The sequence below is a fragment of the Bubalus bubalis genome, chromosome 4 (assembly GCF_019923935.1).
Source record: "Bubalus bubalis isolate 160015118507 breed Murrah chromosome 4, NDDB_SH_1, whole genome shotgun sequence".
Classification (NCBI taxonomy): Eukaryota; Metazoa; Chordata; class Mammalia; order Artiodactyla; family Bovidae; genus Bubalus; species Bubalus bubalis.
In genome coordinates this window covers 13,625,841-13,653,108 of record NC_059160.1, presented here as the reverse complement: position 1 = coordinate 13,653,108, position 27,268 = coordinate 13,625,841, and the positions used below count along the sequence as shown (strand labels likewise).

General features: G+C 53.3%; 1 protein-coding gene across 3 annotated transcripts in view; it reads right to left on the bottom strand.

Moving 5' to 3' along the window:
* Positions 1-7,922: 7,922 nt before the first annotated feature.
* Positions 7,923-27,268, bottom strand: part of PRMT8 (protein arginine methyltransferase 8) — a 70,340-nt gene continuing 50,994 nt past the window's right edge. The window contains exons 7-10 of one of the 3 annotated variants that reach the window (XM_025283042.3): positions 22,158-22,273; positions 16,000-16,150; positions 9,538-9,659; positions 7,923-8,772 (exon numbers count right to left, since the gene is read on the bottom strand). In XM_025283042.3, coding sequence (XP_025138827.2) covers positions 8,689-8,772; positions 9,538-9,659; positions 16,000-16,150; positions 22,158-22,273 — 473 coding nt within the window. In that variant the 3' untranslated portion in view covers positions 7,923-8,688. The remainder of the gene's footprint in view (positions 8,773-9,537; positions 9,660-15,999; positions 16,151-22,157; positions 22,274-27,268) is intronic. The other 2 variants (XM_006069016.4, XM_025283043.3) reach the window with 2 other exon arrangements.

Below are 27,268 nucleotides of genomic sequence, written 5' to 3'. Positions count from 1 at the left end.
TGTTCTAGGCCGACACCTTCACTCATAAGTGAGAACCCAGAAGCCATTCATAAGTGAGAACCTTATGAACCCTTCATTCATAAGCCAGAACCTCAAGGCCGCGTGTTAGGCAGGTGCCAAGAGCAGGAAGAATGGGCGCTTGCACCTGAGAGGAGCATCGCAGCCATAAGTCTTCATCAGCTCGTTTGGCAAATATTCCTGAACATCTGGAAGAACTTTGGTGGGCATGGTCTATACCTGACACTGAACATAAACACAGATGAGAGGCAGAACCTGTCCTCCAGGAGATCACCGTCGAAGGAGACACAAGAGCAGACACTGAAAATACAGCAGGTCCCACACCTGGGCACATGGAGACACGGGGAGCCGGACGGGCTCAGCCAGCCCGTGTGTCCCAGCCCCGGAGGGGCTCAGGTGGGCCCAGGTCAGAGCCACAGTCGTGACCACGGTCATGACAGCAAACCCATGCCCTCTCACCGCATCCCCGTCACGGCTCCCACTTACCTCCATCAACGTCCCTGCGGAAGGGGAAAGGTTATAGCCAGTTTGCGAGTAGAGGAAATTGAGGCAGGGAAGCTGCAGGTCACACAGCCAGGAGGTTGTGGGGAAACTGGGGGTTGAACCTGGTGCTCCAGCCCAGAGCCCACATTCTACTGTGCTCCAGGCTCCTCCCCTCTTAGGGGACCTTGGGTCCTCTGTGATGACCCCGGGGGAGCCTCCCTCCACCATGGGCTCCAGGTCTGCAGATGGCCCCAGTCCTGAGTCCTATTGAACAGCCTGGGGTCCTCCAAGCCCTGGCCCTGCTCTGACCTCCTACCCTGTCTCTAATCTGTGCATCCCCAGGCCAGCTGTCAGAGTCACTTCCAGGCAACAGAGGATGGTGGGCCTTGGCCACTTGGCCCCTGGAAGCAGCACTCTGACCCACTGTGTGCAGAGGCTCAGCTTAGAGGGGCTTCTCCCTCCCAGGGGCTCCTGCACGCTCTTGTCCGGAGCCCTCATTTCTGAGAAAAGGGAGCTACCATCTCACCATGCGGGATGTGTTCCTGGGTCAGCTCACAACAGTCTGGGACAGAGGTGTGATCATCATGGCATTTCACAGAGGAAGGGTCCACCCAGGAGACAGCAGTTCTGGTAACTCACTGCAGTGCTCAATTGTTGGCCGGAGAAGCCAGGCTGCAGCCCCAGCTCTGTTTACTCCAAGGCTGGCTGGAGTTCATCCATGACCGTGAAGCTGAGCGGGAGCCTGAGAAGCCTGTGTCTTTGGCTTCAAGCTCCATCCAGCTGAGCTAACCAACCGTGGCCAGAAAGCAATCGTCATAATGTCAGAAAGCCATTACGACCCACGGAGCCGCTGAAAGACGCTTCGAGAGTCCTTTCTGTGAGTGGAAAGTGATGCTGGGTGTCATGGTCCCCTGGAAACAGTCGCAGAACAATCCCCGAGCACACATCAGCCTGGCTCAGACCCTTCACGCCCTCCCGCTTCCCAGACAATTACATCCTCCGAGCCATCTGTGTGGGGAGAACAGTGCGACGTGACACAAGAAAGGAGGATGCAGACGATCTCGGAGCTGCACAGGTCGCCCCTCTGAGGCTCCCTGCTGGGGAGCGGGCAGTCCTACGAGGCAGCCACCTGTCCCCCTGCCACTCCCCACCACAGCATCCGGAGAAGACTCCCCTCCACCCTCTGCCCGGGGCTCCCAGGGGCGCTTCTGCCAGGTGTACTTGCCGGCACTTTTTCTGTAGCTGATTTCCCGAACTAGGCAATAAGTGAAGTCCATTGCCATTTTGCAGGGAAAGCAGCCGCCAAATTGAGCTCATTAGCTTCAGAGCACATGCGGCCTGCAAACCTTATCCTGTCACTTTCCTGATTACAGCCCCAGTGCTTTCTCACTGACCGAGGAAAACGTCTCCCTGACCTGGACACGGGCTCCGGACCGTGGACCCTGGCTGCATCCCACGCCTCCCTTCTCCCCGCTCCCCCAGTCCTGGCTTTTCCCTGGTCTCTCCTCTTCTTTCCAAACAAGCCTCCCTCTCTGGACGCCTTTGGGTGGGGCCTCAGCACGTGTCACTTCTGCCAACCGCATCCTCTACCTTACCATCCCCTCCTCTTCTGCTTTTTCGAGTTTCCGTTTCAAGTCGTGTCTTCAGAGAGGCTCTTGATCTCCTAACAGTCTCTACTCCCTCGTAGCACGTATGACCCTTGTGGAGAGTCTCCTCCTAGCATCTGCTCCTCAGGAGGGACCGACAAAAGTTGATGGAACGAGAAAGTTGGAAGAGATTCCTTGCGTAGCTCTCCTGGGTCCACCTGAGATCAGGACTGGAGCCACTGTGTTCAGGATGGCCCAGCACCCACGCCTGACGTGGAAGCCACGGCCAGCCTCCCAAGGTCACAGATGTGAGTGTATCTCCCTCCCCACCCCACCGCTCAGGCAGGACTTCCGCATTTGGTGATCACACAGGATTCATTGGAAAAGCCCCTGATGCTGGGAAGGATTGGGGGCAGGAAGGGTAAGGGGGTGACAGAGGATGAGATGGCTGGATGGCATCACCGACTCGATGGACACAGGTTTGAGCAAACTTCGGGAGATGGTGAAGGACAGAGGAGATGGGTGTGCTGCAGTCCACAGGGTTGCAAAGAGTCGGACACAGCTGAGTGACGAAACAGTAACAAAAGGATTCCTAGGCCACGCCTTCCTCCCTGCACGGCGCGCTCCTGGGAAGCCCACTCCAGCCCTGGGCACAGGGAAGGACCTCCTGTTCTGTCCTCCTGACTCACCACGTCATCGTGGCTCTGTGCTTCTGTCACAATAATGATGATTTAAGACAGTGGGGTATTGGGCCGGTTATTTCCTGTTCCATGTAGCCAGACAACTCTGGAGCGTTTCTGTGGCTGTTACGCCATCAAGAAAGGGTTGTCTCACTAATCCCCACCTCCTCCCTTTTGCTGGTCCCCAGAAAGTTAGAGGCACTTTTGAGCCTCTAACTCTGGCCGTCAAAGAGAATGGTACCCCATTACACCAACTGGATGTATTATTTGTTGTTATTGTTCAGTCACTAAATTGTGTCCGACTCTGCCACCCCATGGACTGTAGCACACCAGGCTTCCCTGTCCTTAACTATCTCCTGCAGTTTGCTCAAACTCATGTCCATTGAGTCGATGATGCCCTCCAACCATCTCATCCTCTGTCACCCCCTTCTCCTCCTGCCCTCAATCTGTCCCAGCATCAGGGTCTTTTCCAACAAGTCAGCTCTTTGCATCAGGTGGCCAAAGTATTGAAGCTTCAGCATCATCCTTTCCAATGAATATTCAGGATCGATTTCCTTTAGAATTGACTGATTTGATCTCCTTTCCATCCAAAGGACTCTCAAGTGTCTTCTCTAGCACCACAGTTCGAAAGCATCACTTCTTCGTCTCTCAGCCTTCTTTATGGTCCAACTCTCACATCTGTACAATGACTCTTGGAAAAACCATAGCTTTGCCTAGATGGACCTTTATTGGCAAAGTAATGTCTCCGCTTTTTAATATGTTGTCTAGGTTTATCATAGCTTTTCTTCCAAGGAGCAAGTGTCTTTTAGTTTCATGGCTATTGTCACTGTCTGCAGTAATTTTGGAGCCCTCCCAAAATAGACTCATATTATTAACCCAAACCAAATATGACTTTTCCTGGGGGAAGCAGTGTGTGTTGAATTCCAAGGTGAAGTGGACGCTGCAGGTGTCCACTGCTCCTCTCCATGCAAACCAAGCCTTAGGCCAGGTGGGTCTCCAGGAGGTTCTTGGAAACGCAGGTAGAGAGCCAGAAGCGGGGGCCTGCAAAGAGCAGCCCAGGCAGGCCTGTGACACCTCGGTGACAGAGTAGCGTTTAGCTCTAATGGAAGGCCACGCATGTCTTGATGCCAGGCGGTCACTGCCTACCGGGGAGCTGGGAGATGAACATCAAGATCGCAGGGAGACACGTGTGAAGCCTTTAACGAGCTAATGAGCACAGTCACCATGCAGGCCACTCCCACCCAGGGCTTCTGGCAAGAGTCTACGTGTGTGTCGCCTGCAGGGCTGCCCGGCTCCCTGGGCCTAAGCCCATAGCCCTGGGATCTGGCCAGCTGCTGACCATAGATGGTGGTGCCTACTGCTCCCCGGGGACCTTCAGAGGCCCACAGGCCTCAGGCGCTGGCACCCAGCCATGCTTCTCAGTGTCAGGACTGGAATGCAGGCAAAATGTTATTACTATAGCAACCATAACTGGAATGTCCATCATACTTTCAGTTTCCAGATGTGTTTTCTGGTTCTTTCAGTTGATTTCCTTGGAGTCTCGGGGAGGTGCAGTGCCTGGCCCAGACTCACATAGTTAGCAAGCAGCAGCACCAGGGTTTGACTGGGTGGTTTGGCTCCAAACCTCTGTCATGTGGCAAAGTTGTCCAAGGATGGATGCTTGCCTTCAGAGCAGGGGTCCGCAGGGGCCTAGGTCCTTGACTCAGCACCTTAGGGGCCTCTTCTGCCCTGTGGACTCTGGCTGCCCTTGAGGCCGAGATGTTGGCTGCACCCTAGAGGTTGGTAAAGATCCTTTTCACTTCTGCAGTGAGACATGATCCCTCGATAGAATACAAGAGGGGTCCAGGCCTCCTTCTCTGAACGTGACGGCCTGGGCCCCTGTGGGCGTTTGCAGAAGCAGGCAAATTAAGTGTGATCTCTTTCTGGACCAGCTTGGGAGGCAGCCCGCCTCACCACGACCTGGACACAGCGTGCATCACCTGCCGAGGGGTCAAGACTGTGGGGGTCGTGGAGAGGGGCTGTGCTTAGGGAAAGTGGCTGAGGGACCCTGTTTCTTTTCAGAAAGGAGCAGGCCCTGCCCACCTAGAGACTGACCAGCAGGCGGTATGGACCAGGAGTCCCAAGGGCAGGGACGGGGCTGTGGACTCTGTTGCCAGTGTCTGGCTGAGCCTGGAGCCCATGCCTTTTCCAGTACACGTTTCTTTCAGCTAAATTTCAATCACTGAACAAGTTGTGTCTGGGTCTCACCTGAATGTAGGCTGATGGCTCCCAATGGGATGGGGGCACAGCAGCCTGGGTGGCTCTGGACAGGGGACCGGCATGTCCACTGTGGTCAGGCTGCCCAGCCTCAGGAAGCCAGGCTCATCCCAGTGGTCTCAGGACCACAGGCGAGGGTCTGGGCCCAACACACCCAAGGGTCTAAGGTGAGGTAGGAAGCTTCACAGGTGGGGCTGCACTCAGAAACCAAGGCATGTGGACAGGTGCCATTCAAGATGCCAAGTGGGGAGCAGGGATTCAGAAAAAACAGTCTTTAGGAAGGGAATTCAAGAAACCAGGCTGGGGACCCTCCACGCTATAGAGAAGGTGGAGAGAACAAGATAAAGCCCCAACCCTGTGTGGGACCTGAGACTTAAAGATAGGAGATAGGGCTTCCCTGGTGGTCCAAGTGGTTAAGAATCCGCCTGCCAATGCAAGGGACACAGGTTCCATCCTTGGTCCAGGAAGATCCCACATGCTGAGGGGCAATTAAGCCCACGAGCCACCTACTACTGAGCCTGTGTGACTAGAGCCCATACACCGCAGCAAGAGGAACCACTGCCATGAGAAGCCCACACACCATGACTAGAGTAGTCCTTACTCCCCAGCTAGAGAAAGCCTGCGCGGGGCCATGAAGACCCAGTGCAGTCAATAAATATATTTTTTAAAAAGATAGGAGATAAAGCAGAGCAGAAACCCAAGGATCTGAATTGGTCAGAAGGCCAGGGACAGACTCCTGACCAGGGGACCACCCCAAGGCACAGCGATGGGCTGGAGCCAGCTGTGGGTTGGCTGGGTGCTAAGTGTGGTACCCAGAGGAGAGGAAGGCCACAGAGACAGGACGAAGGGGAGATGGGCATCTCCTGAGGGGCACAGATAGAAAGGACGGGAACCTGGAGCCCTTGAGTCACGCTGGGGTGCGTACTGAGGAAGTCAAGCCAGTCTGCTGTCACCGTGTAGACTCCACCTGCAACCCCACCTGCAACCCCACTCTGTCCAGGGGAAATACGGGCAGGACGAGAAAGGTCTCTGCCCTTGGAGCTTGTGGTCCAGCGGGGAACCTGGACCTCAGTGGACCTCAGAGCAAGCAGCGAGGGGCCCGTGTACAAGCAAGCCAAAATCAGACCAGAAAAGGGGCATCGCAGCTGCAGGCTTGGGGAGAAGTAGGGTGGGGATGGAATGGGGAAGTTCCCCAGAGAGGGAGGAGAGAGACACGGAGAAAGTCACTACTGGGTTTTGTAGTCTCAAAAGAATGGAAGAAAAAAGGAAGGTAGGAATGAAGGAAGGGAAGGCGGGAGAGAGAAAGGAAGGAAGGAAAACAAGGAAGAAGGAAAGAGAGAGGAAGGCAGAGTTGGGGAAAACAGGTTTGACAAGTGAAGCGGTCTCTGTGGAATCCCCAAGGTCAAGCTGAGACCTCATCCCTACAGAATGTACTTAGAACGGACACTGCTTGTTTCCCACTGAGTCAGGGGAGATGGCAGTCCCACTGCGGCGCTCCCACGGGCAGGAGGGAGGGGGCTGCTGTGGACGTGCTCCTCCATGTCCCCCAGGCTTCACTCTTGGAGCCCCAGGAGCTAATACAGCAGGCGCTGAAGGCCCAGGGCCCAGGGAGGCCTCTGGGGTGCTCATTTCTCGGCTGGTGGCTGGAGAGGCCCGAAAGACTGCCAGTTCTTTGCTCAGCGTGGGCCTCCCTTCCAGGCCCCCAGGGATGTCAGGGACACCTGCAGCCCCCAGAGGCCTGGAGATCCTGGAAGCGCATCCTCCTTGCTGGCTCTCGGCGGCCATGGAGGATTTGACCCCATGGACCAGGGATGGAATTCTCCAAAGCTGGATGGACAGGATTGCCTACTCCCATACTCCCACCACAGGGGGTTCCCCTCGAGTGCCCTCTGGGGGACCCCACCCCTGGTCCTTCCTCGACCCCCTTCCTTCTTTTAACCCTCTTACTGTGGTCCTCGAGTTAAGTTTCTCTATTTCTCTTGTCCAAAACACATGATGAAATCATTCCATGATTTGCATGCATGGTATTTGTCTCTAGTTATAACGAGAGGCCCCCCCCCAGCTGGAAGGGCAGAGGACGGAGCACAGGGTGGGTGTAGGGGGGCCGGGGGGTGCAGAGGGCAGCTGAGCAGGCCTGGAGATGGGGTGTCTCCTCCATGACCCCTCTCCTCCCCGCCTCCCCCACCCTGGAGCCCAGAGGCTCAGCTACCAAAGTGGAGGGGTGAGGGGGGCCCTGTGCTCAACCCCAGGGCTCTGGGGAAGCCAACATGTACGCACACGCTCTAGTGGTAAAGAAACTGCCTGTCAATGCAGGAGACATAAGAGACGCGGGTTTGGTCCCTGGGTCGGGAAGATCCCTGAAATAGGAAATGGCAACTCACTCCAGTATTCTTGCGTGGAGCATCCCATGGACAGAGGAGCCTGGCGGGCTACAGTCCATGGGGTCACAAAGAGTCAGACACGACTGAAAGACTTAGCACACACACAGTGAAAGGGCAGGCCCACTGCCGCTGGAATCAGTGGTCATGTTCCCTGGCACTGCCATCCAGAAACCCCAGCCCAGAATCAGGAGCTCAGCCAGCACCTCCTGCCTCCTCTGGACCCTCCCAACCTTTCTTGCCCCTGACTTTGGTCCCTCTCCAGGCTATATCTGGCCTCCCATTCCAGAGCACTCGATGTTAGCCCATGTCCCCTGACCCCCACTCCAGAACCCTCCTCCCATCCCCGAGGGTCACAGGGGATATGCCCTCAGACAGGTCCCAGCTTTACAGCTCCCTCACCAAGCAGCCACCTTCCTTTTGAGAGCAGCGCCATCGGCTCTTCTGTTCCATTGTGGCCTCTGACCTCCTCCTGCACCCCCCGCCCCAAGCCCCCAGAGCACGAGGAATGCAGCCGCCCATCTCTTCACTCTCGTGTGCATTTATTGAGCGCCCACGGAGTGTGCGGTCCTATGCCCAGGGTTCGGAGCCACAGTCTAGTCAAAAGGAGACCGGAGCTAATACAGAGAACGTTTCATAGCTGGGAAGGGCCGGGGACGGGAGAGAATCACAAAACAAATTTCTATTGGAAAGCAACAGAATCTCCTCTGAGAGTAATATATATTCTACGCACGCGCACACACACACACGCACACACACTCCTGTGATGAACACGGACGTCACCCGCTTGACTGTATCTGCACACACATACAGGTGCGCGGGGTTAAGTAACTAACCGGGATGGTGTCCGCGCACGCGCACGCGCACCGCCGCACGCGCGTAGAGTCTGGCTTATGCTATCAAAGACACTAGTCTCCAGGTTCTAGAGAAGCAATCTGACCTAGATGCCTGCAGCATGCAAAACTTGAGGATCCGAGAGTCACGGTTAAGGAGGACGATGGAGACACGCGTGGACTCCTCCATTGGGGCCCGGCTGCTGCGCTGGCCGTGGCTCAAGGTCGGGAAAACAGAGCCTCTGAGAAGGGCCCCCCAGAGCAGAGCCGAGGGGCTGGGGGCCCTTGGTCCAGGGGCAGGGCCCTCGGGAGGCCGGCGGAGTTCACCAGTCTCGAGGGCACTCCAGGATGGATCGTGTCGTCCTGCAAACAGGGTCCCTGGTGGTCGAGCCGCAGATGGAGGCGAGTTTCCGGGCTGGCTCGCTCGCTCGCTCTCTGCAGCCTCCCACGTGTGCTAACGCATTTTGTAGTAATTAGATACAGATGTTTCGCACAGCTGTCCCTTAAAATCCAAGTCTACTGTGAAATCGAGGTCTCGCTGCAAAGGAGGAGGAGTCGAGGCGTCAGCACCAAGGAGCCCTGGGACCACGCCCCTCCCCGCAGGCGGAGGGCCGCGCGCATCTGAGCTGCTAAGAGTTTCCGGCTCAGGACACCCCACAAACAGCCCTCACGAGCCTCTTCCGGAGCCTCATTATCCTCTTGGGAAAGTCGTTGGTTTCTAACCTAAATCTTTCCTGTGAGAATATAGAAATGTCCCCTCCGGTTTCAACTCGGGAGGAGTGGAGCGGTTGCTTCTCAGAGGAAGAGGCCCCAGACAACCCCCTCCCCCACCCCCAACCTTGGCATTTGCAGGGCCAAGTGCCCGCACCGCACCCGGGGAGTGAGGGGGCGGGCCCAGAGAGAACCACACCATCCAGCCCACCAGGCCAACTGGAGGAATGCGAACTTGTCTTCCAGGCCACCAGACACGGTGGTTTCCTGGCTCAGCTCATCCCAAACGAGGTGAAACCCATGGCCACAGTCTCTGCTCACGGAACCCCTCTCATCAAGGGCTGGAAGCTGCCCTCATGGTGGGGAGAGTCCCAGGGGGCCCTGCAGGAGGGCTCCAATGCTCCAGTTTTAAGGGGTCCAGGTTGGGTGTTTCTAGGGTGCCACACCTGCCTCTCTAACACCTCCCCTGTAACTTTCCTGATTGTGTACAAGGTGCCCAGGTCCCTGCCAGCCAGTGGGGGAAACCCCTCCACGTCCCTCCTCCTCTCTGCGCCACCTCCCCCTCCAAACCCCCAGCTCCCCCAGCACTCACCACGTTTTTGGCATTTGGCTTCATGGATATAGTCCCGTAGATCTCCTCCCCTCTCCGGACAGTGAGATAATCTTCCAGGTAGAAGACGGTCTGCTTCCAGTGGGTGTAGGGGGCATCAGGGGCTGAGGGAGAGAAGGGAGAATCACAGGAGATGCCTCCAGGGACTTTCCTGGTGGTCCACTGACTAAGACCTCTGCGCTCCCAGTGCAGGGGAAAGTGAAAGTCACTCAGCTGGGTCCGACTCTTGGCGATCCCATGGACTATACAGTCCATGGAATTCTCCAGGCTAGAATACTAGAGTGGGTAGCCTATCTTCTCTGGCGGATCTTCCTGACCCAGAAATCGAAACAGGGTCTCCTGTACTGCAGGTGGACTCTCTACTAGCTGGGCTACCAGGAAAGCCCCCAGTGCAGGGGGCCAGGGTTCAACTCCTAGTCAGGGAACTAGATCCTCCATGCTGCCGCTAAAAATCCCACGTGCTGAACTAAGACCTGGTGCAGTCAAATAAATAAGTATTTTTTAAAAAGAGAGAGAGAGATGTCTCCAGAAGGGCTGGGACCCCACCTGGAAGCTGCTGGGTTTCTTCTGCGACATGCTGAACACCCTGCCCAGCCCTCTCACTGGGTCAGGCGCCCAAGTTCTGGCAGGCCTCCCCACTCAGCCCAGGGGCTCAACTTGTCATCGACTCCCCATGCCCTCCAGACTGAGGATCTTAGTGGAGAACCAGAGGAGAAATCAACTGACATTACAAGGTCATACCAAGGGTGGTATTAACACAAATGAATCTCAAAATGCTGCTGTTTCATTGGTTCAACAGAGTGAAGACTTGCAGACAAATATAGGGGAGAGATACAGAGGGCAGTCCATCCGGTCTCCTGTTAAATGACACCACTCACACCAACTCCACGGCTAAACCAGTTTCCCCAATTTCATGGATATTCCAGCCCTACAAATAGTTTTCTCTGCCTGCCTCTCTGTCCTAGATCAGTGGTTCCCAACCTTTTTGGCATCAGGGACTGGTTTCGTGAGAGATAATTTGTCCACAAACCGGGGGTGGGGGGTGGCTTCAGGATGATTTCAGTGCCCTACATTCTTAGGCACTTTATTTCTATTTTATTACATTGGCTCACCTCAGATCATCAGGCATTACACCCCAGAGGTTGGGGATCCCTTCTATAACCCATCCTGCTACCCTTGGCTCAGGCCTGCTGTGGGGTTTCGGCCGAGCCTTCCTACCCAGATAGGGTAAAAATTCAGAATGATTTTCCTTCTACTGACCCAATGCTGGTCCACAGCTCATACCTCATGCATGAACCAAAGTCACACTGACGCTCGTACCTCCCATGAAATCCCATCCATCCTCTGGGCTCATGACAAATTCTACGACTAGATGAGGGGTCCTGTCCCAGCCGCTGCCGTCCCTCGGACACTCTTCCTTCCTTAACCACCAGCCTCTCCCTTCCTCATCCTCCAAGGTCAATTCTCGGGAGAGCCTCACCTGACCACCCAGCTGGATTAAGGGCGTCCTGAGCCTGTGTGATTACTGTAGGGGCCACACCGCTGCATAACCATCTCTGTCTCTTTTTACTTTCTGTAGTCTCCACAAGACTGCAACCTCCATCAGGACAGAGGTCTGATGGACTATTACTATTACACCCTTGGAGCCCATCACCACACTTGCTAGGTCTGTGAGCACCGAATACATGACCGATAGTAAAAAGCCAGAGGGGGTCTGGTGTGAGGCTTCAAGGTACCCAGAGATGTTCAGCAACTTTGAGACTTTAGAACCAAAGGGTTGTAGAAGAATACATCTTACAGCCAGTTCCTCTTGTTCTGCAGGCTCTTACCTTCCTCCACCAGGAGGCGTGACTCATGAACACTGATTCATTCTCTTGCCTTACAACCAGAGCTGAAGGTGGGAAGCCTTGGGGAGGAGTTTTAAATATTTCAAAGGCTGTCACAAGAAAAGTCTGTGGCCTTATGGATGGCTCTGGAGGCAGAACAAAGGCTAGGCCCTGGACATCATCAGAAGGCAGAGTTTTAATTCGCAGGCAGAACTGGGGCTGTCCCTCAGTCGTACCGGCCACTGGTGGTCCAGCCTGAAGGAATTCACACACAGCCTGCCTGGAGATTTATCGCACCCCCAGTGGGACCAAGATCATTCAACCCTCAGGATCTATTTTAATGGTGGTGAAGAGTCTGTCTGTGTCCTTCGTAATAGACTAGCTTGATCAAATGTCAGTGCTTTGAATACAGATCTGAGTAGCCTTCAATGTGTGTGTTTGGGAAATCGATGCAAAGTCAAGGTCATGGGGAGGGGAAGCAGCCTGAGCATTTGGAAGGGCTTGAAGGAGAATCATGAACATGGAGTCTGTGCTGCTCAGATTGTGAATCTCCAAACACGTCCAGCCTTCCTGGCCTCCAAGGCATACTGCTGTCCATGGGCAAAGTCCAACTGTTCCCAGTACCTTCTCTGCCAGTGGCACCTAAACGAATTGTCAAAAGATAGTTTCCGGGGTGTGCAGAGATTGGCAGTGAGTGAGTGATAGCACTCTCGCCGCCACTGCCACCCACGCCAGCCCAGACAGGTGCCTCTCCTGTTCTTAGAGACCTTCAGGCAAGGAGATTCCAGCAGCTTCCTCTGTCTCCTAATCAGATGCCCTGGGAGACTCCCAGAGACTTCACTGACTCAGATCTGCCTGCCAGCGAGCCCAGACCATCCGCCTCTGATGCTGGCCCCCCCAAAACGTGCCAGCCTTGAGTTGGAAGAAAGGGATTTTTTTCCCTCAACATCAACATTAAAAGGTTAACAACTTCCCCAAACATCTCATTTCTGTAATGGGTCCACGGACTCATTGTCTAAAGCAGTTTTTTCAATCTGGGGCCTCCATCAGGGTCTCCAGGAGAAGCTGATTGCAATGTAGATGTTTTGACTCTGGTCCTAGGGATTTGAAATCAGTAATTCTAGGGTGTGAGAAGGGGGCAGATTTGCCAAGACATAAAAATCTCATGTAGATACACAACCAAGGCCTCAACGGCTGTGCAGATCCAGTCCTTCACACCCTATACATCTGTTGGGTGGGTATCAGTGAAAAGGACATTTAATGAGGCAACAGGAGGCCCAGTGTCCAGCCTCCTCCTGCACTGGGACTCTGGCACTCACGTTCTACATCTGCAGAAGGTTTATCTCCTGAGGGACTGTGAGGATTAGATGATGGGAAGCGGGGGAAGACCGAGTGTGACCATCTCCTGTTGCGCCCAGGTCCATGTTCCCAGTGTAATTATCAAGAGCTCTCCTCTTTACTCTCAAGCTGTCCTCAATTGAAAGATGAATTGCATGGTCACCTTAAATACAGATATATTCATATAACATATCAGGCCCAGATCAGTGGTTATTGACTCTTTGTGGAAAGCGGTATGTCATGTCATTTATCCATCAACTATGGCTCTGGTTTGTAAAGCAGGGCTGCCACACTTGGTCTGGAATGTTCTAGGATTGATTCCCCAGAGAATTGCTGTGCACAAAGGTGAGCTCTCAGCATCACTGTGGACCACGACATCCGGAGATGTGGTCAGTGAACGGGCTTTTCCCTCCCTCCCAGCCCCAACTACAACTGTCAAGGCCATATCAGTGGCTTTTAAATTTCCATTATAATGATACTGTCATTCACTCCCTCATTCATGCATTCGCTCATTCATTCATGCATTCACTCCCTCATTCATGCATTCACTCCCTCATTCATGCATTCGCTCATTCATTCAGCAGACATCCACTCAGGATGCTTATCATATGCTTGACATGGTCCTAAAAGTGGGGAACAGCAGCCAGTACAGCCTTGCCCCACGAGATCCAACAGCCTATGTGAGAAGACACTCGGGTAGCTGGCCATAACGTCCAGTGGGAGTTGTGAGTGGTTGTGACAGAGGCTGGGAGTGGGGCACACAGGAGCCGGTGGGTACGAACAGAGGGCCCTCTCACAGGAAGATTTTTCCTGGTGCTTTTGGAGTCAGAGTGAAATCCTGCCTTCTGGTCTCTTGCCAGTGATTAAGGGGATGGTAGTTCTTTCTGGAATTTAATACTTCTTCAGCTGTAAATTTGTAATTCTATTCCCTAGGGTTTTCACAAGCTTTTCAGAGAATTCAAGACTATGCATGAAGAAGCTTCTTTGACCTGGGAAGCTGACTCAGTGTCACAGGGTAGCCAAGATGGGAAAGCAGCTGCCAGGCCATTGAAGTCCATCCGGGCCATTTCACTCATAATGAGCCCAAGGCCCAGAAAGGGACTCACTCAGATTTATCTCCACTGCCGGCCGCCCTCCCTTGCTGATTCCTGGAAAAACTAGTACTTAACCCCAGGTTGCTTCCACTCAGCACCGCCCATCCACCCACACAGTCTCCCCAAGCGGCCCAGTTCACATATTCCACCCCACCCGCAGAGGATATGTCCAGGGGGCAGGGCCGCTAGGCCCGCCGGCTGGTTGGCACAGCCCAGAGCCCTGCGTGGCTGTGCCCGTTTGCAACAGCTTCTGCCCAGAGCTTCGGGGGGAAGACGCGGGCAGAGCCATTAGCAGGGATGGTTTCCAAGCTGCACAACGAGATGTGCTTTCCAGTGTGTCTCCTGGAGCAGCTCCAGCCCCCGGGGGCCCATGGGGAGGAACCACTTAGAACAACCTGCGTTTCGGCTCAAGTTCAAAGCTAGCTGAGACCAAACAATACCTTATTTAGGCCTATACATACACATAAAACAACTTTTTAAAAATATCAGGGGATAATTAACCCAAAATTCAGGATAATGTTCATCTGGAGGCGATGTGGGGAATGGGATAAGGGGACCATCCAGGCAGATGCAAAGATGTGGATAGCATTGACATCCTTGAGTTAGGTAGTAAGCTCACAGGGATTTATTTTGTGACTCTGAATTAATTTAATCTCCTGTGTTATCAGTCATGTCCAACTCTGCGACCTCGTGGACTGTAGCCCACCAGGTTCCCCTGTCCATGAAATTTTCCAGGCAAGAATACTGGAGCAGGTCACTTCCTACTCCAGGGGCTCTTCCTGACCCAGGGAGCGAACCCATGTCTCCTGCTTGGCAGGCAGATTCTTTACCACTGAGCCACCTGGGAAGCCCCCTGAATTAATTGACTTACATTTATTAATTATAAACCTTATTGTATTATGCTTGTTAATAATGTATTTCAGTTTAATATTTATATTCTAATTAACAATAGTTTATCTCATGATATTAACTAATACATTTACATTCTACTAAAATAAACTTATTTCTAGTCACTATTTCATTCGAATTAATAATACTTTATTTACAATCTAGTTACTGAGCTAGGTGGCAAGTTCACGAGTGTTTGCTGTATTAATTAAAACGTAAGCAAAAAGTGAACCGCGTGTGGCAGTATGTCATGAGCCATGAATCAGGATTAATCTATTTCTGTGCATCTGGGGTCCCTAAACACAAAGAGGAAATACTCTTTCCTCGGTGGTCAGAGTGCAGAGGGTCTGAGTAAACCCGACTGCCAAACCCATGCCAGCTGGTAAAGATGGTAAGACATCTCTTACACGCTGGATCAAAACCCTATGCTGACATCCACCAGAAACAGACCATCTCAGGGAAAGAAAGACCCCAGCTGGGAGCTAGCTACAATGCTGGAGCCCAGGCATTAGAGACACAGAACTCTTTCCAGAGAACCCTTGCCCCCTGACTTTCTCATCTCCGGCAGCAGGGTGGGCGGGCCCTGCGGGAGGCATATCCCAGGGATGGAAGAGGGAGAAACAGCAATGTGGCTCCACCCTTGGCCTCCAGTCACAGCCATGATCCTCCAGCAGGCTCCTCCTCAGCCCCACTGCCCCACCCCTCACCACTGAAAGGCTGAGTCCCACCCATCTGTCAAGGTCCAGGTGAAATATCCTATTCCCTGTGGGCTGAAGGGAGGGGAGCGGCTGATAATGACTGGGACCAGGGTCCTCTGGTTTTCCCGGGATGAGGAGGCACCAGGGCTGGCCTGGCTGATGGAAACCAGAGGACTCCACTTGATGGTCAGGAGCATCACCTCTGGAAGAAGCCCTCCTGTGAGGAATTAAGGTAAATCTCTTGCCTGCTCTTTGCCACAAGAAAGTCTCACTCCCCTCCATACCCTCTCCTGCACACAGGAGGTGCTCAGGAAACACTAAATGAATAAGCGTGCATTCAAAAAGGCAGCCCCAGCACCTGCCCCTGCCCACCCGACACTGGCTCTCAGCGCTGGCCACAGCTGCTACAGTTTTTTACCTTCTTCTCTAGCAGCCAGAACTGTGGCATTCCTCCAGGACTGGAGAGGCTTGCGAGGTGCCAAGTGAGGATCCCTGGCTGATGCCCCCCGGCCCTTGCCCCATGTCCAGGCTGGGGAGATCATATCCTACAGAGCCTGGGCACCAGGCCGGGTGGGTGTGGAAGGCCAGCAGGAGGCTCACCTGTGGAAAACCCCATTTTCTTGTGGCACTTGGTAAACTCGATATTGAAATAGGTGACCAGGGCGTGGACGTAATCGTTGCGCTGTACCTGCAGGCAGAAGGCAGACGTGAAGGACAGCTCCTCCGTCTTCACCGTGTAAATGTCCACCTCCTGCAGTCCAGAGGAGAGAGAGTGCAGGTCAGCACCTCTTCCGGGTCTGGGTCCCGCCTGAGGCTTCATCCCCCAGGGAGACTATAGACCGCAGACTCCCCTGGGTGTCACATTTCTTGGGACCACGTCCCAGGCCCACCCACCACCCTCCCCATCCTTTCTAGGGTGGAGTCTGCTCAGTGCATGCATGTGTGCATGCTCAGTTGCTCAGTCCTCTTCGACTCTTTGCAATCGCATGGACTGTAGCCTGCCAGGCTCCTCTGTCTATGGGATTCTCCAGGCAAGAATACTGGAGTGAGTTGCCATTTCCTCCTCCAGGATCCAAGGATCCAACTCAGGTCTCACGTGCTGCCAGGTGGGTTCTTAACCACTAGCGCCACCTGGGAAGCCTCGTACTGGGGGGCAAATTCCAAGGGGTAGGGTAGGGAGGTGGGGCGCCCCAGAGCCACTGCATTAAAGCAGCCACCTGCTCCATCAAGCCCTCCTGGGTTCCAGCAGAGCTGACTACTCATTTCCCATCGACAGGAGGCACTGAGAATCGAGCCCACACGATCACAGGCTGAGCCAAGGGAAGTCTGCTGACCATTTATCACCAGCCGGACAGTTAAATACATAAAAAGGGGAAATAAGAGGCGAGACTTTTTCAGTTCTAGCTGGGAATGGAGAACACAAGGAACTGATAACTCTAACCGTTTCAGCCGGGAAGTGACTGAAAATCAATCTTGGGTGGCAGCAGGAGTCATGAATGATGGTTTGCAGTGTGGTGTTCTCTCTGTGCAAAGGATGCTGACCTGATGTGGGCCAGCTCCAGTAAGACAGGACAAAGCTCCCCAGGCATCCAGACCACTCTTGGTGAGGTCTAACTGCTGGGTTGCACAGTAGGGACCTCTGTCCTGAAAGCTCTGTGCAAGCCAGACAGACACCTGTGTGCCTGGAAATGGTTCCCAAGGGTGTGCCTGAGCCCCAGATGATGGAAGATGCTGGGAATAAGTAGGAGAGAGGGGTCTCAGGGGAGGGGGGAGGAAAGACAAAGAGGCTTTTATCTCTACAGGTTTCTAGGATGAAGAAAGGAATCCCCGGACCTTCAAAACCAAGTCCTGCCTCCACAGGGTGGACAGAGGCAGAGGCGAGGCCAAGTCAGCGGCCAGCCCAGAGTGCTATTACGGTGCAGGGTGGCAGCTTCAACACCCGATGACCTGTTGGTTGGGAAGAGGGAGTGACTGTAGGTGTTGGGGACTGCGGGGGCCCATGATGTTGGTGACATCACTTCAGATAAGCCATGCTATGCTTCTAGAGCCTAGGGATGGGGAACAAAGACTAAAGGTCCTTGTGAGGCCAGGTCAGGCATCCAGAATCCAGCAGAGTCAGAAAGCTGGTCCCCTGTTACCCTGGGAATGCGTGAGCCCTAAGAGCATCCCCAGGAAGTTAGTGGCCCTGGACACCTGACCACCCCCAGGCAGGATTTGCTCACTGCCTACCAGGTGGCCAGTCCTCCCTGACATCTCCAGTCAGTAGGTCCTGCTTCAAAACCAGCCTCTGTATCTTTCACCCACAGAACAAGCCAATGCCCACTCCTGCTCCCCCAACTTTCTCTTCTGTGTAAACGGCCTTTCCTAAGTCATGATTTCATCTCCTTCTCCCTCCTTGCTGGGGCTTCCCAGGTGGAGCTAGTGGTAAATAACCCGCTTGCCAATGCAGGAGATATAAGAGACACAGGTGCGATCCCTGGGTCGGGAAGATCTCCTGGAGGAGAAAGTGGCAACCCACTCCAGTATTCTTGCCTGGGAAAGTCCCTGGACGGAGGAGCCTGGTGGGCTACAGTCCATGGGGCTGGGAAGAGTTGGCCACAACTTCTAGCCTAGGGGGTCCCTTCTAGTGGGGACCTACTTCTAGCAGCTGTGTGCTGTGTGTGGGCTCATTTGCCTCCTGACCCAGGGATCGAGCAGGCATCTCCTACACTGGCAGGCGGACTTTTTCACCATTGTGATGCCTGGGAAGCCCCACTTCTAGCAGCCTCTGACCTCAAGGACCACCCTGCTGGCTCTTACTGCCTTTAGGCAGGCAAGCCCCTCCTCCACTGAGCCGCTCTCAGAATCTTTGTCCTTTCCACCTGGGACCAGAGTGCAGGGGCCGGGGGTGTGGTGGCGGGGGGTGTCCTTCATTCTATGTCACCCTGTGAGCTTGGGCCATTGCCCCATCGGGGAAGCCTGTCTAGCTCCAGCACCTGTCAGCTCACACCATTGGACATCCCTCCTGTGCACGTGTCTGGAGGTCCCTCCAACCCAACAACTCTCAGAGCACTGGAGCTTAACTGGGTTTTTGTTGGGGGCTTCAGCTCAGTCTCCAGGGCTGGGCTCATGGTGTCTACACTCACTAGCTTCTCCATCTCTTTCTCCATTGGGACCAGCCCACCTGTCTCCAGGCTCCTCCCAAAGTCCCTGTCCCTGTCCCTGTGCCCTTGGCCACCAGCCCAGCCTGGTCTTTGTACACTGCTTCTGGCTCAGCTCAGCGGTCTCACCGCCTCTGCCCCTGTCCCCACCATTAGACCAGGGCTCGTTAGACACGGGGACTGGACGTGATGGTCCGCGCACCCTCGGTGTGTGACCTGGCCCCTAAAACTCATCATTTTCCTCCTAACACTGTCTTCCCGCCTGACGACTCTCCCTCCCACCCACCCCCAGGCCTCCCCTTCAGTGTGCTTTTGTGTGTGCTCAGTTGTGCCCGACTCCATGTGACCCCATGGATTGTAGCCTGCCGCTCCTCTGTCCACGAGATGCTCCAGGCAAGAATAGCTCCTCTGTCCACGAGATGCTCCAGGCAAGAATATTGAAGTGGGTTCAGACCAACCCACCAAGCTAAGATGGATTCAGACTATGCCGCTCCCTGGATCTAAAGCCTTCCAGAACTTTCTAGGACTCACCTATAAATATCCCAGCCTCTGGGCCTGGACACAGAGAGCAACCTGGGAAGTATGCTGTGTGACTCACCTGGACTTGGTTTCTTCCTTCTCTGGCCTCCCTTCACTTCCTCACCACTCTCAGCGTGCACAAGAGCACACATGCACGCATATGCACGCGTGCACACACACACACACACACCCACACACACCACCCCATCTATCAGGGATTCTGTCTCTATGGGGGTCTCAGATGTCCATCATCAAAATGTCAGCCACCAGTGCTCTGGCAGCATTCTCTAGGTCCTCTGGACATTTGCCTCTAAACAGGGGCCTCTGCAGAACAAAAGCCGTCCAGACTGAAAGTCTGATATACATTAAAATGGGCAAGACAGAGGGGCAGCTGCTCTTTTGGAGTGCCCCTCCCCCGCCTGCCATCTGTGCCTCAGAGACACAAGGCCCTCTGGGTCGGATCCCCCCTCCTCTTAGACTCAAAGTCTCCAGAGTCAGACCCATCACCTGCCCCCCAGAGCCCTGATCCCTCTGCCAGAAAGCTTCCTCTTTCTGCAGCAGCAGCAGCAGTAGCTCTGAGACCCCGGGGGGACCCCTGACGAGGCCTCAGGCCACCCCACCAGGCGCAGGGCTCCGCAGGCATCGGTGACTCTGAGGAGCCAGGCCGCTGCTGTCCCCACTAAGTCATGTTACAAACGGACGTCTCAGAGCAGAAGGCTGGTCAAAACAGAGTCTTAATTATCATCAAGTGTCACAAGCCGCAACGTTAATAGTGATGAAAATAGCAATTAAGTGTGTGAAGAAGGGCAACTGTTTTCCCAACAGACCCGGGAAGACAGTGCTGAGCACATTAGAAAGAGCTGATGGATGGCTCTCCTGGTGGCGGAAGCAAACACAGCCGACCTTGCCCTTCTCAGAGAGCACAGGAAGGAAAGTGACTGGCCGGGGAGGGCCCCGAGCTCCAGTTTCTGCCATGCCCCCAGCCCCAGGCTGCACTCAGGAGAGACCCTGGCCTGTTCCTGGCTGGGAGGGGGAGAGGAAGGAGGGGAGACAGAGCAGGCCAGTCCAGGACCAGCAGTGGGCGTGCACAAGGGCTGTGGCCACCCCTGCCCGGTAGGGGCAGAGAGTGACCTGGGAAGGAATTTCATCCCCTGTGGGAAAATGCTTAATGGCTCCATGCAGCTGCCGTGTGCCATTTGGGCAAATTCAATGGCACCAGGCTATTTCCACTCATACTACAATATTTGCAGGAATGTTTTGCACCATGGGTGAATTATCTGCAGTGTATTTTGCTGGACCTGGGCTTCCCTGGTGGCTCAGGTGGTAAAGAATCCGCCTGCAATGCAGGAGACCCAGGTCCAGTCCCTGGGTTGGGAAGGTCCCCTGGAGAAGTGAATGCCTACCCACTCCAGTATTCTTGCCTGGAGAATCCCATGGACGGAGGAGTCTGCCCTGTAGACCCCCACGGCTCCACAGTTCATGGGGTCGCAAAAAGTCAGACAGGACAGAGCAACTAAGCACATGATAGTTCGCTGGACCTTGTTTGGAGCGCCAGAAGGGAGAAGCTTCATGGACAGAGGGGCTGGTGGGAAGAAATAAAAGGACGTCTGCTCATCGTCAGTCCTGCCTGGACTCGGAACCGGCCGAGGTAACAGGTGGCAAAACCCTCCAGCGCGAGGCCAAGGCTCTCAGGCAGGATGAGAGGGAAGCATCCTTTATCTGATGGGACCTGTATGAGGTTCGCCTAGTTTTATTTGTCCTCCAGGGTCCCTTCTAAATCCAAGATGACAAAGGTTCCTTATGAGGAACACAGTGACCACGGACTGGGGACTGACTGCTCTCGCCTGGACAAAGCAGAGGTTTGCATTCACCCTGCAGGAACCTCCCCTTCCCCCAGTGGCCCTGGGCTCTTCCCTGTCCCACCCACCAGAGCTCCTGGAACTGCAGCGATGCTCACTGGACCAGAGCGGGCAGGTGTGTTTCAGCAAAATGAGGGCTGGGGGGAGGGCCCAAGACAACTGACACAATGAACCTGGATACACAATGAACCCAGATTCTTAGATTAAAAAGTGAACTTGAACCCTGTGAAACGGATGGCTTTCCGGACTTTAAGAAAGCAGTCAAGTACCAGGAGTTCGCCTTGGGTCTGGAGGACAGATCAGCATGTGTAAATGCAGATACTTAGACAAAGGGCTGGAAAGGTTAACCCATTGTGTGGACAGTGGTCACCTCCGGGGGGAGTGTGGGGCTGGAAGGGTGGGGAGGTCACGGAGCGCTTTTATTGGTACCCTCGCGAAAGGGGTTTCCCAGGTGGCACTCGTGGTAAAGAATCCACCTGCCAATGTAGGAGACACAAGAGATGCCGGTTCGATCCCTGGGTCTGGAAGATCCCCTGGAGGAGGAAATGGCAACCCACTCCAGTGTTCTTGCCTGGAGAATCCCGTGGACCACGGAGCCTGGCGGGCTACAGTCTATGGGGTCTGAGTGTACACGCACACAGCACAGTTGGCGAGTTTTGATATTTAGTAATAGGAATGCCCTGGGGGAGGACCCTGGTGGGCAGTTCTCCATCTGCACTGAAGACGGAAAGCCGTGGAGGACAAGATGTGAAGCCGTGTACAAACCAGGGAGCCCAGGATGCGGTGAGCTCTGCCCGGCCACGTCACAGGTATGCTTGGAAGCGGGGGAGTGTGACGCTGACTGCATAGCCGATTGAGGTTTGGGATTTCTTCCCTAAAGCCGCCATCCTGCTCCGAATGGGGGGGCTTCCCCCGACCTAAGCCTCCAGGACTTCTCTCTCTGATGCTCCCATTCCCCCTACACACACCCCCGCTCACATCACCAGGAGACACGCACTGACCACCCCCCAGCTGTGCCACCGTGGAGTCCACTGGCCCTCTTTCGATAGCTCTGCTCAGGGCCAGTGCCTACTCTCGTTGGTCACCCTGGGCTGCTGGAGGCTCCGGCCAGCCGAGGTGGCCATGCCTCACAGCCTGGGGCTCTGCAGGAGCCCGCGTAGCTTTGACCCCAGGCCTGAGCATCCAGGTGGCACAGTAGGCTTCCCTCACCCCCAGGCCCACACAGGATGCATCTGCAGACCTTTATTAAACAGGCGTTGGTCACCACTTGCTTTGGATCCACGATGTCCACCAGGGGCTCCTTCATGGCAACGTCCCGAATACAAGTCATGTCAAAGCCATAGACGTTCTCCCACCCTGTGGGGACAGAGCGAAACGTGAGGGCCAGCAGCGGGACCCCCCCAGAAGTCCCTGGGCCCCCCTGAGTCCTAGAGGGTGATCGGCAGCTTGTGTTCCCTGGTCTGACGACAGGAGAGGTGCTTGCCTGGTGAAGAGTTTCACAAGGTGCCAAACGGTCCTTCACACCATCTAATGTGCACAGGTCCCAATTTAGGGTTAGGAAAAGTAAAGCTCAGAGAAGGTAAGAAACTTCTCCGAAGTCACACAGCTAGACTCCTGTCGGGCCAGGACTAGAACCCAGATTCCTGACTCTTCTGTATCTGCTCTCCTCCCTTCTCTCTGAGCCTCAGCATCTCCTAAGAACTCTCTCCTCCACCGTCCCCATTTCTACCCACTGCCTCGGCTCCATCCCGCCCCATAGCTATAAAGCCGTCTCTCTCCTTCCTCCCATCCCCACCTACTGAAGCTCTCATGAAGCAGAAAGAAACATGGGATTTCCTGATTCATGAAACAGGCTGACGTTGGAATCCCAGTGCCATCTTTTACTAGCCAGCTGCTGCTGCTGCTAAGTCACTTCAGTCGTGTCCGACTCTGTGCGACCCCATAGATGGCAGCCCACCAGGCTCCCCCATCCCTGGGATTCTCCAGGCAAGAACACTGGAGTGGGTTGCCATTTCCTTCTCCATGCCCTCATGCAAATCTCCTAGCCTCTCTGATCGTCCATTTTCTCAACTGCAAAATGTGAGGTGGGGAGCCGGGGTGTCCAGCAGAGGCCTTGCTTTTTTCACACACCACAATGTCCTCATTAGGACCCATCCCGTGAGACATATCCCCCAGGTGGGGCACAGAGCAGCCCAGCAGTGCCCCTTTGCCCCCAGGGGCTGCTCATAAGATGCATTAATCAGGGAACGGATTCAGGGTGCAGGGTTGGAAGTCAATGAATACAAGTCTGATGATCCAAGTGTTGGTCGCTCAGTCATATCAGACTCTTTGCAACCCCATGGACGATAGCCCACCAGGCTCCTCTGTCCATGGGATTCTCTAGGCAAGAATACTGGAGTGGGTAGCCATGCCCTTCTCCAGGGGTTCTTCCCGACCCAGGGACCCAACCTGGGTCTTATGCATTGCAGGCAGGCTCTCTACCATCTGAGCCACCAAGAAGTCCATGATGGTGCCAGATCACTGGTAAATGACGATCATCACTGGTACCACTGATTGATCACCCAGCCCTGGCCGGACCCATCACTGACTCTCCCCAGCAACTGCATGAGGATACCTCGATACAGCAGATGAGAAAATGGGGCTGGCAGCAGCTGGCGCTCGGCTTACATGCATGTGGGATACTGGGCTGGTATCCCACAGCAGGGAAACCGTGGCGCTGGGGTGCAAACCCTGTGTCCTAACCCTTCAGCTGCACCAACACAGTCATGAAAGCAAGCAGGAATGCCATTTGCTTGCCCCACACTGCAGAGCTGTCCCCAATCTTTTTGGCACCGGGGACCAGTTTAGTAGCTCAGCTGGTAAAGAATACACCTGCAGTGTGGGAGACCTGGGTTCGATCCCTGGGTTGGGAAGATCCCCTGGAGAAGGGAACGGCTACCCACTCCAGTATTCTGGCCTGGAGAATACCATGAACTGTGTAGTCCATGAGATTGCAAAGAATCAGACGTGACTGAGTGACTCTCACTTTCACCGGTTTCATGTAAGACAATCTTTCCTTGGACAAGGTTGGGGGAGGTGGTTTCAGGACGATTCAAGTGCATTACATGTGTTGGGTGCTTCATTTTTGCTATTTTACGTGAGCCTCACCTCAGATCATCAGCATTAGATCTGGAGGTTGAGGATCCCTTAGCGGAGTCTAGTTACTGGGTGGCTGAATCTCACTTGTTCGTCTACTCAGAGGAGTTTAGAAATACATTGAACCAGACTTGCTTTTCTCTTAAATCTTACAGGATTAAACTATTTTTAAATGTTCACCAAACAAATGGAACCATAGGAAATTTATGTCCCTCTGTGTCTTTAGGAGATGGGGGTGAAATGAGGGAGGCGTGAACGACCAGGGAATGCTGTGTTCCTTTTACTCAGGATTTTTTCAAGGGCACACAAAGACTTTCCTTGGAGAGAAGAGGCTGAGGAAATAATCATCTCCCAGAGGGCAAGCACTTGTGCAATTTTGGCTTGAGGATTAGATGCCAGTCAGCTCCCATTCTATACCCGAGGCTGGAGCCAAACTCCCAACTGAACCTATCTACATTTGGGGCTTCCCTGTAGGCTCAGATAGTAAAGAATCTGCCCGAAATGTGAGAGATCTGGGTTCGATTCTGGGTCAGGAAGATCCCCCAGAGAAGGGAATGGCAACCCACTCCAGTATTCTTGCCTGGAGAATCCCATGGACAGAGGACCCTGGTGGGCTAGAGTTGATGGGTTACAAAGAGTCAGACACAATTGAGCAACTAATACTCAACGTTTGGGGAAGTGTGGCAACAGCTCCAGAGAAGATCCCCTGCTAGAATCTGGAAAGAGCTGTCCATGCTCACCCAGGTAAAACATGCACACCCACACACACTTTTTTTAAAACCCTTTCTCAAGACACCTACCGCTACACATCTGCTCCTCCGCCCTGCTGTAAGTTAAGGCTCTGTGAAAGTATCTGAGAGTCCATGTGAAATGGTTAAAATCCTGGGTTTGGGCTTCAAATCTTGGCTCTGTTTATTTGCTGTGCGACTTTAGGCAAGAGTTTAACCTCTCAAAGAGCTGGTTTCTTCTTTAAAATAGAGACGATCAACTTACAGTTACAGGGGGATGCGGTGGTGCGGGGGGAGGATTGGGAGAAGGGATAATTAAGGGATTTGGGGATGGACATATATCAGATTAGATCAGATCAGATCAGGTCACTCAGTCATGTCAGACTCTTTGCGACCCCATGAATCGCAGCACGCCAGGTCTCCCTGTCCATCACCAACTCCCGGAGTTCACTCAGACTCACGTCCATCGAGTCAGTGATGCCATCCAGCCATCTCATCCTCTGTCGTCCCCTTCTCTTCCTGCCCCCAATCCCTCCCAGTATCAGAGTCTTTTCCAATGAGTGCATTGCTATATTTAAAATGGATCACCAGTACAGCACAGGGAACACTGGTCAATGATATGCGGCGGCCTGGATGGGAAGGGGGTTTGGGGGAAATGGATACATGTATATGTATGGCTGAGTGCCCCTACTGCGCACCTGGAGGCATTGCCCCATTGTTATGCTCCAATATAAAATAACAAGTTTTTAAAAATGGAGATGATGATGATGATGTTGCTCTATAGGGTTGTTATGGGATCAAATGTGATGATATATATAAGGTTCACAGCAGGTCTGGTGCAGAGAAGGCCCTTGAGATGTGATGGTTACTGTAGTTATGTGGTTGAGCTCTGGCTTTGCCATCAACCAAGCTCGTGACCCTGGCAGCTTGGCCCCCTTCTTTCCAAATTGTTTGTAAAGTGAGGAGTGTGGTCCACTGGTTCTGTGTTCCAGAATCATCTGGGACACTTCTTAAAATACAGATTCCTGGACCATAACCAGACCCACTGAATCAGAATCTCCAGATTTGGGCCCCAGGGAGATGAGATTTCCAAGTCAACATAGGCAGTTCCAACCAGTTGGTAATCCTTGGGCTCCACGATCTATGAAGTCCCTTGCAGTCCAATTTTCAAATGGACTTAAAGCTTCAAATGGCCACTGGGACATCTCCAACCACTCCCACCTGTGGAACCCCTCTCCTTCTGTATCCTCAGCACCTGCAACAGAGCATCTGGCACAGTACAGGTCCACCAATAATGTTGGGGGTTTTTTTTAATGAATGAATTAAATTTAATGAATTTATTCCCAAACATTCAATGCCTGCACTGCTTCACAACACCTGGTTAATTCATGTCTGATCTTCCCGGCCAGATGGCCCTACCTCCAGTTATTCAGTGAGAGATTATCTAGGACTTAAGGTTTTTTCCTCTCCTTTCCACTGACCATGCATTTCCCACTAGCTTCTCCACCATGCATGCAGCAGGGATGGGCAAGGATGCACATCAAGCATATTAATTTTTTGTTGCAATTGTCTTATCTAGTAAATGAGTGAATATGGAGTGAGGGTCATCAACCACCAGGAAAGGGTTAGCTAACTTTCTAGGGATTCAAAAATAATAACAAAAGACCTGTGAAATTTAGTTTATGGATTGAAACAAACTCTTGAAAAGGACCACACCATGGTGTTCTGAATGTAACTAAAACAGCAATCAAGTCCAGACCTACCAGCTAGACCAGACTAGGTGGACTAGAATCCCCACTTGAATGGACTGGTAGAGGAAGAGGCATGCTCTTCTCTGGGCATAAATTATTCATCTGTCTCTACTGTCCAGCACTACTCACAATGTCCAGCATTAATCAAAAATTACAAGACACATGGAAAAGGAAGAAAAATATGACCCATTACCAAAAGGAAAAATAGTCAATAGAACCAGACTCAGAGCTCAGGTATTGGGAATATGTAACAAGGAGGTTCAAATACTTTAATAAATATTTTAAAGAATCTAATGCAGAAAAAACATGCATGAACAGATGCAGAATTTTATCAGTGAGATGGAAATGAAAAAGATCACAATATCAAAGATGTAGAATTCTTCCAATGAGCTTATGCACAGAATGCATATATATTAGAGGAAATAATAACCTGAAAACAAAGACAGGAATATGAAGTACTGGAAAACAAGCTCAGTGGAGAGATCTGTAGCTACATCCCCCCTCCCTGTCCTGGCCCCGGTAATTTGAGTTTCTCTGCTAGAACTAGTGGGGGTGCCTCGGGGAAAAACTGAGCAGGTGGCACCAGGAGCCACTGACAACTTCCTCCAGATAGAAAGGAAGGTGTGTATAATAGTTTAATACATTTTAGGCTCTCAGATCAAAGTCAACTCCTTGTGTAAAATAGGCTAGAGCCAGGCAATAGAGCTCTGGATGTCAGGGTGGTGGAGAAACTCATG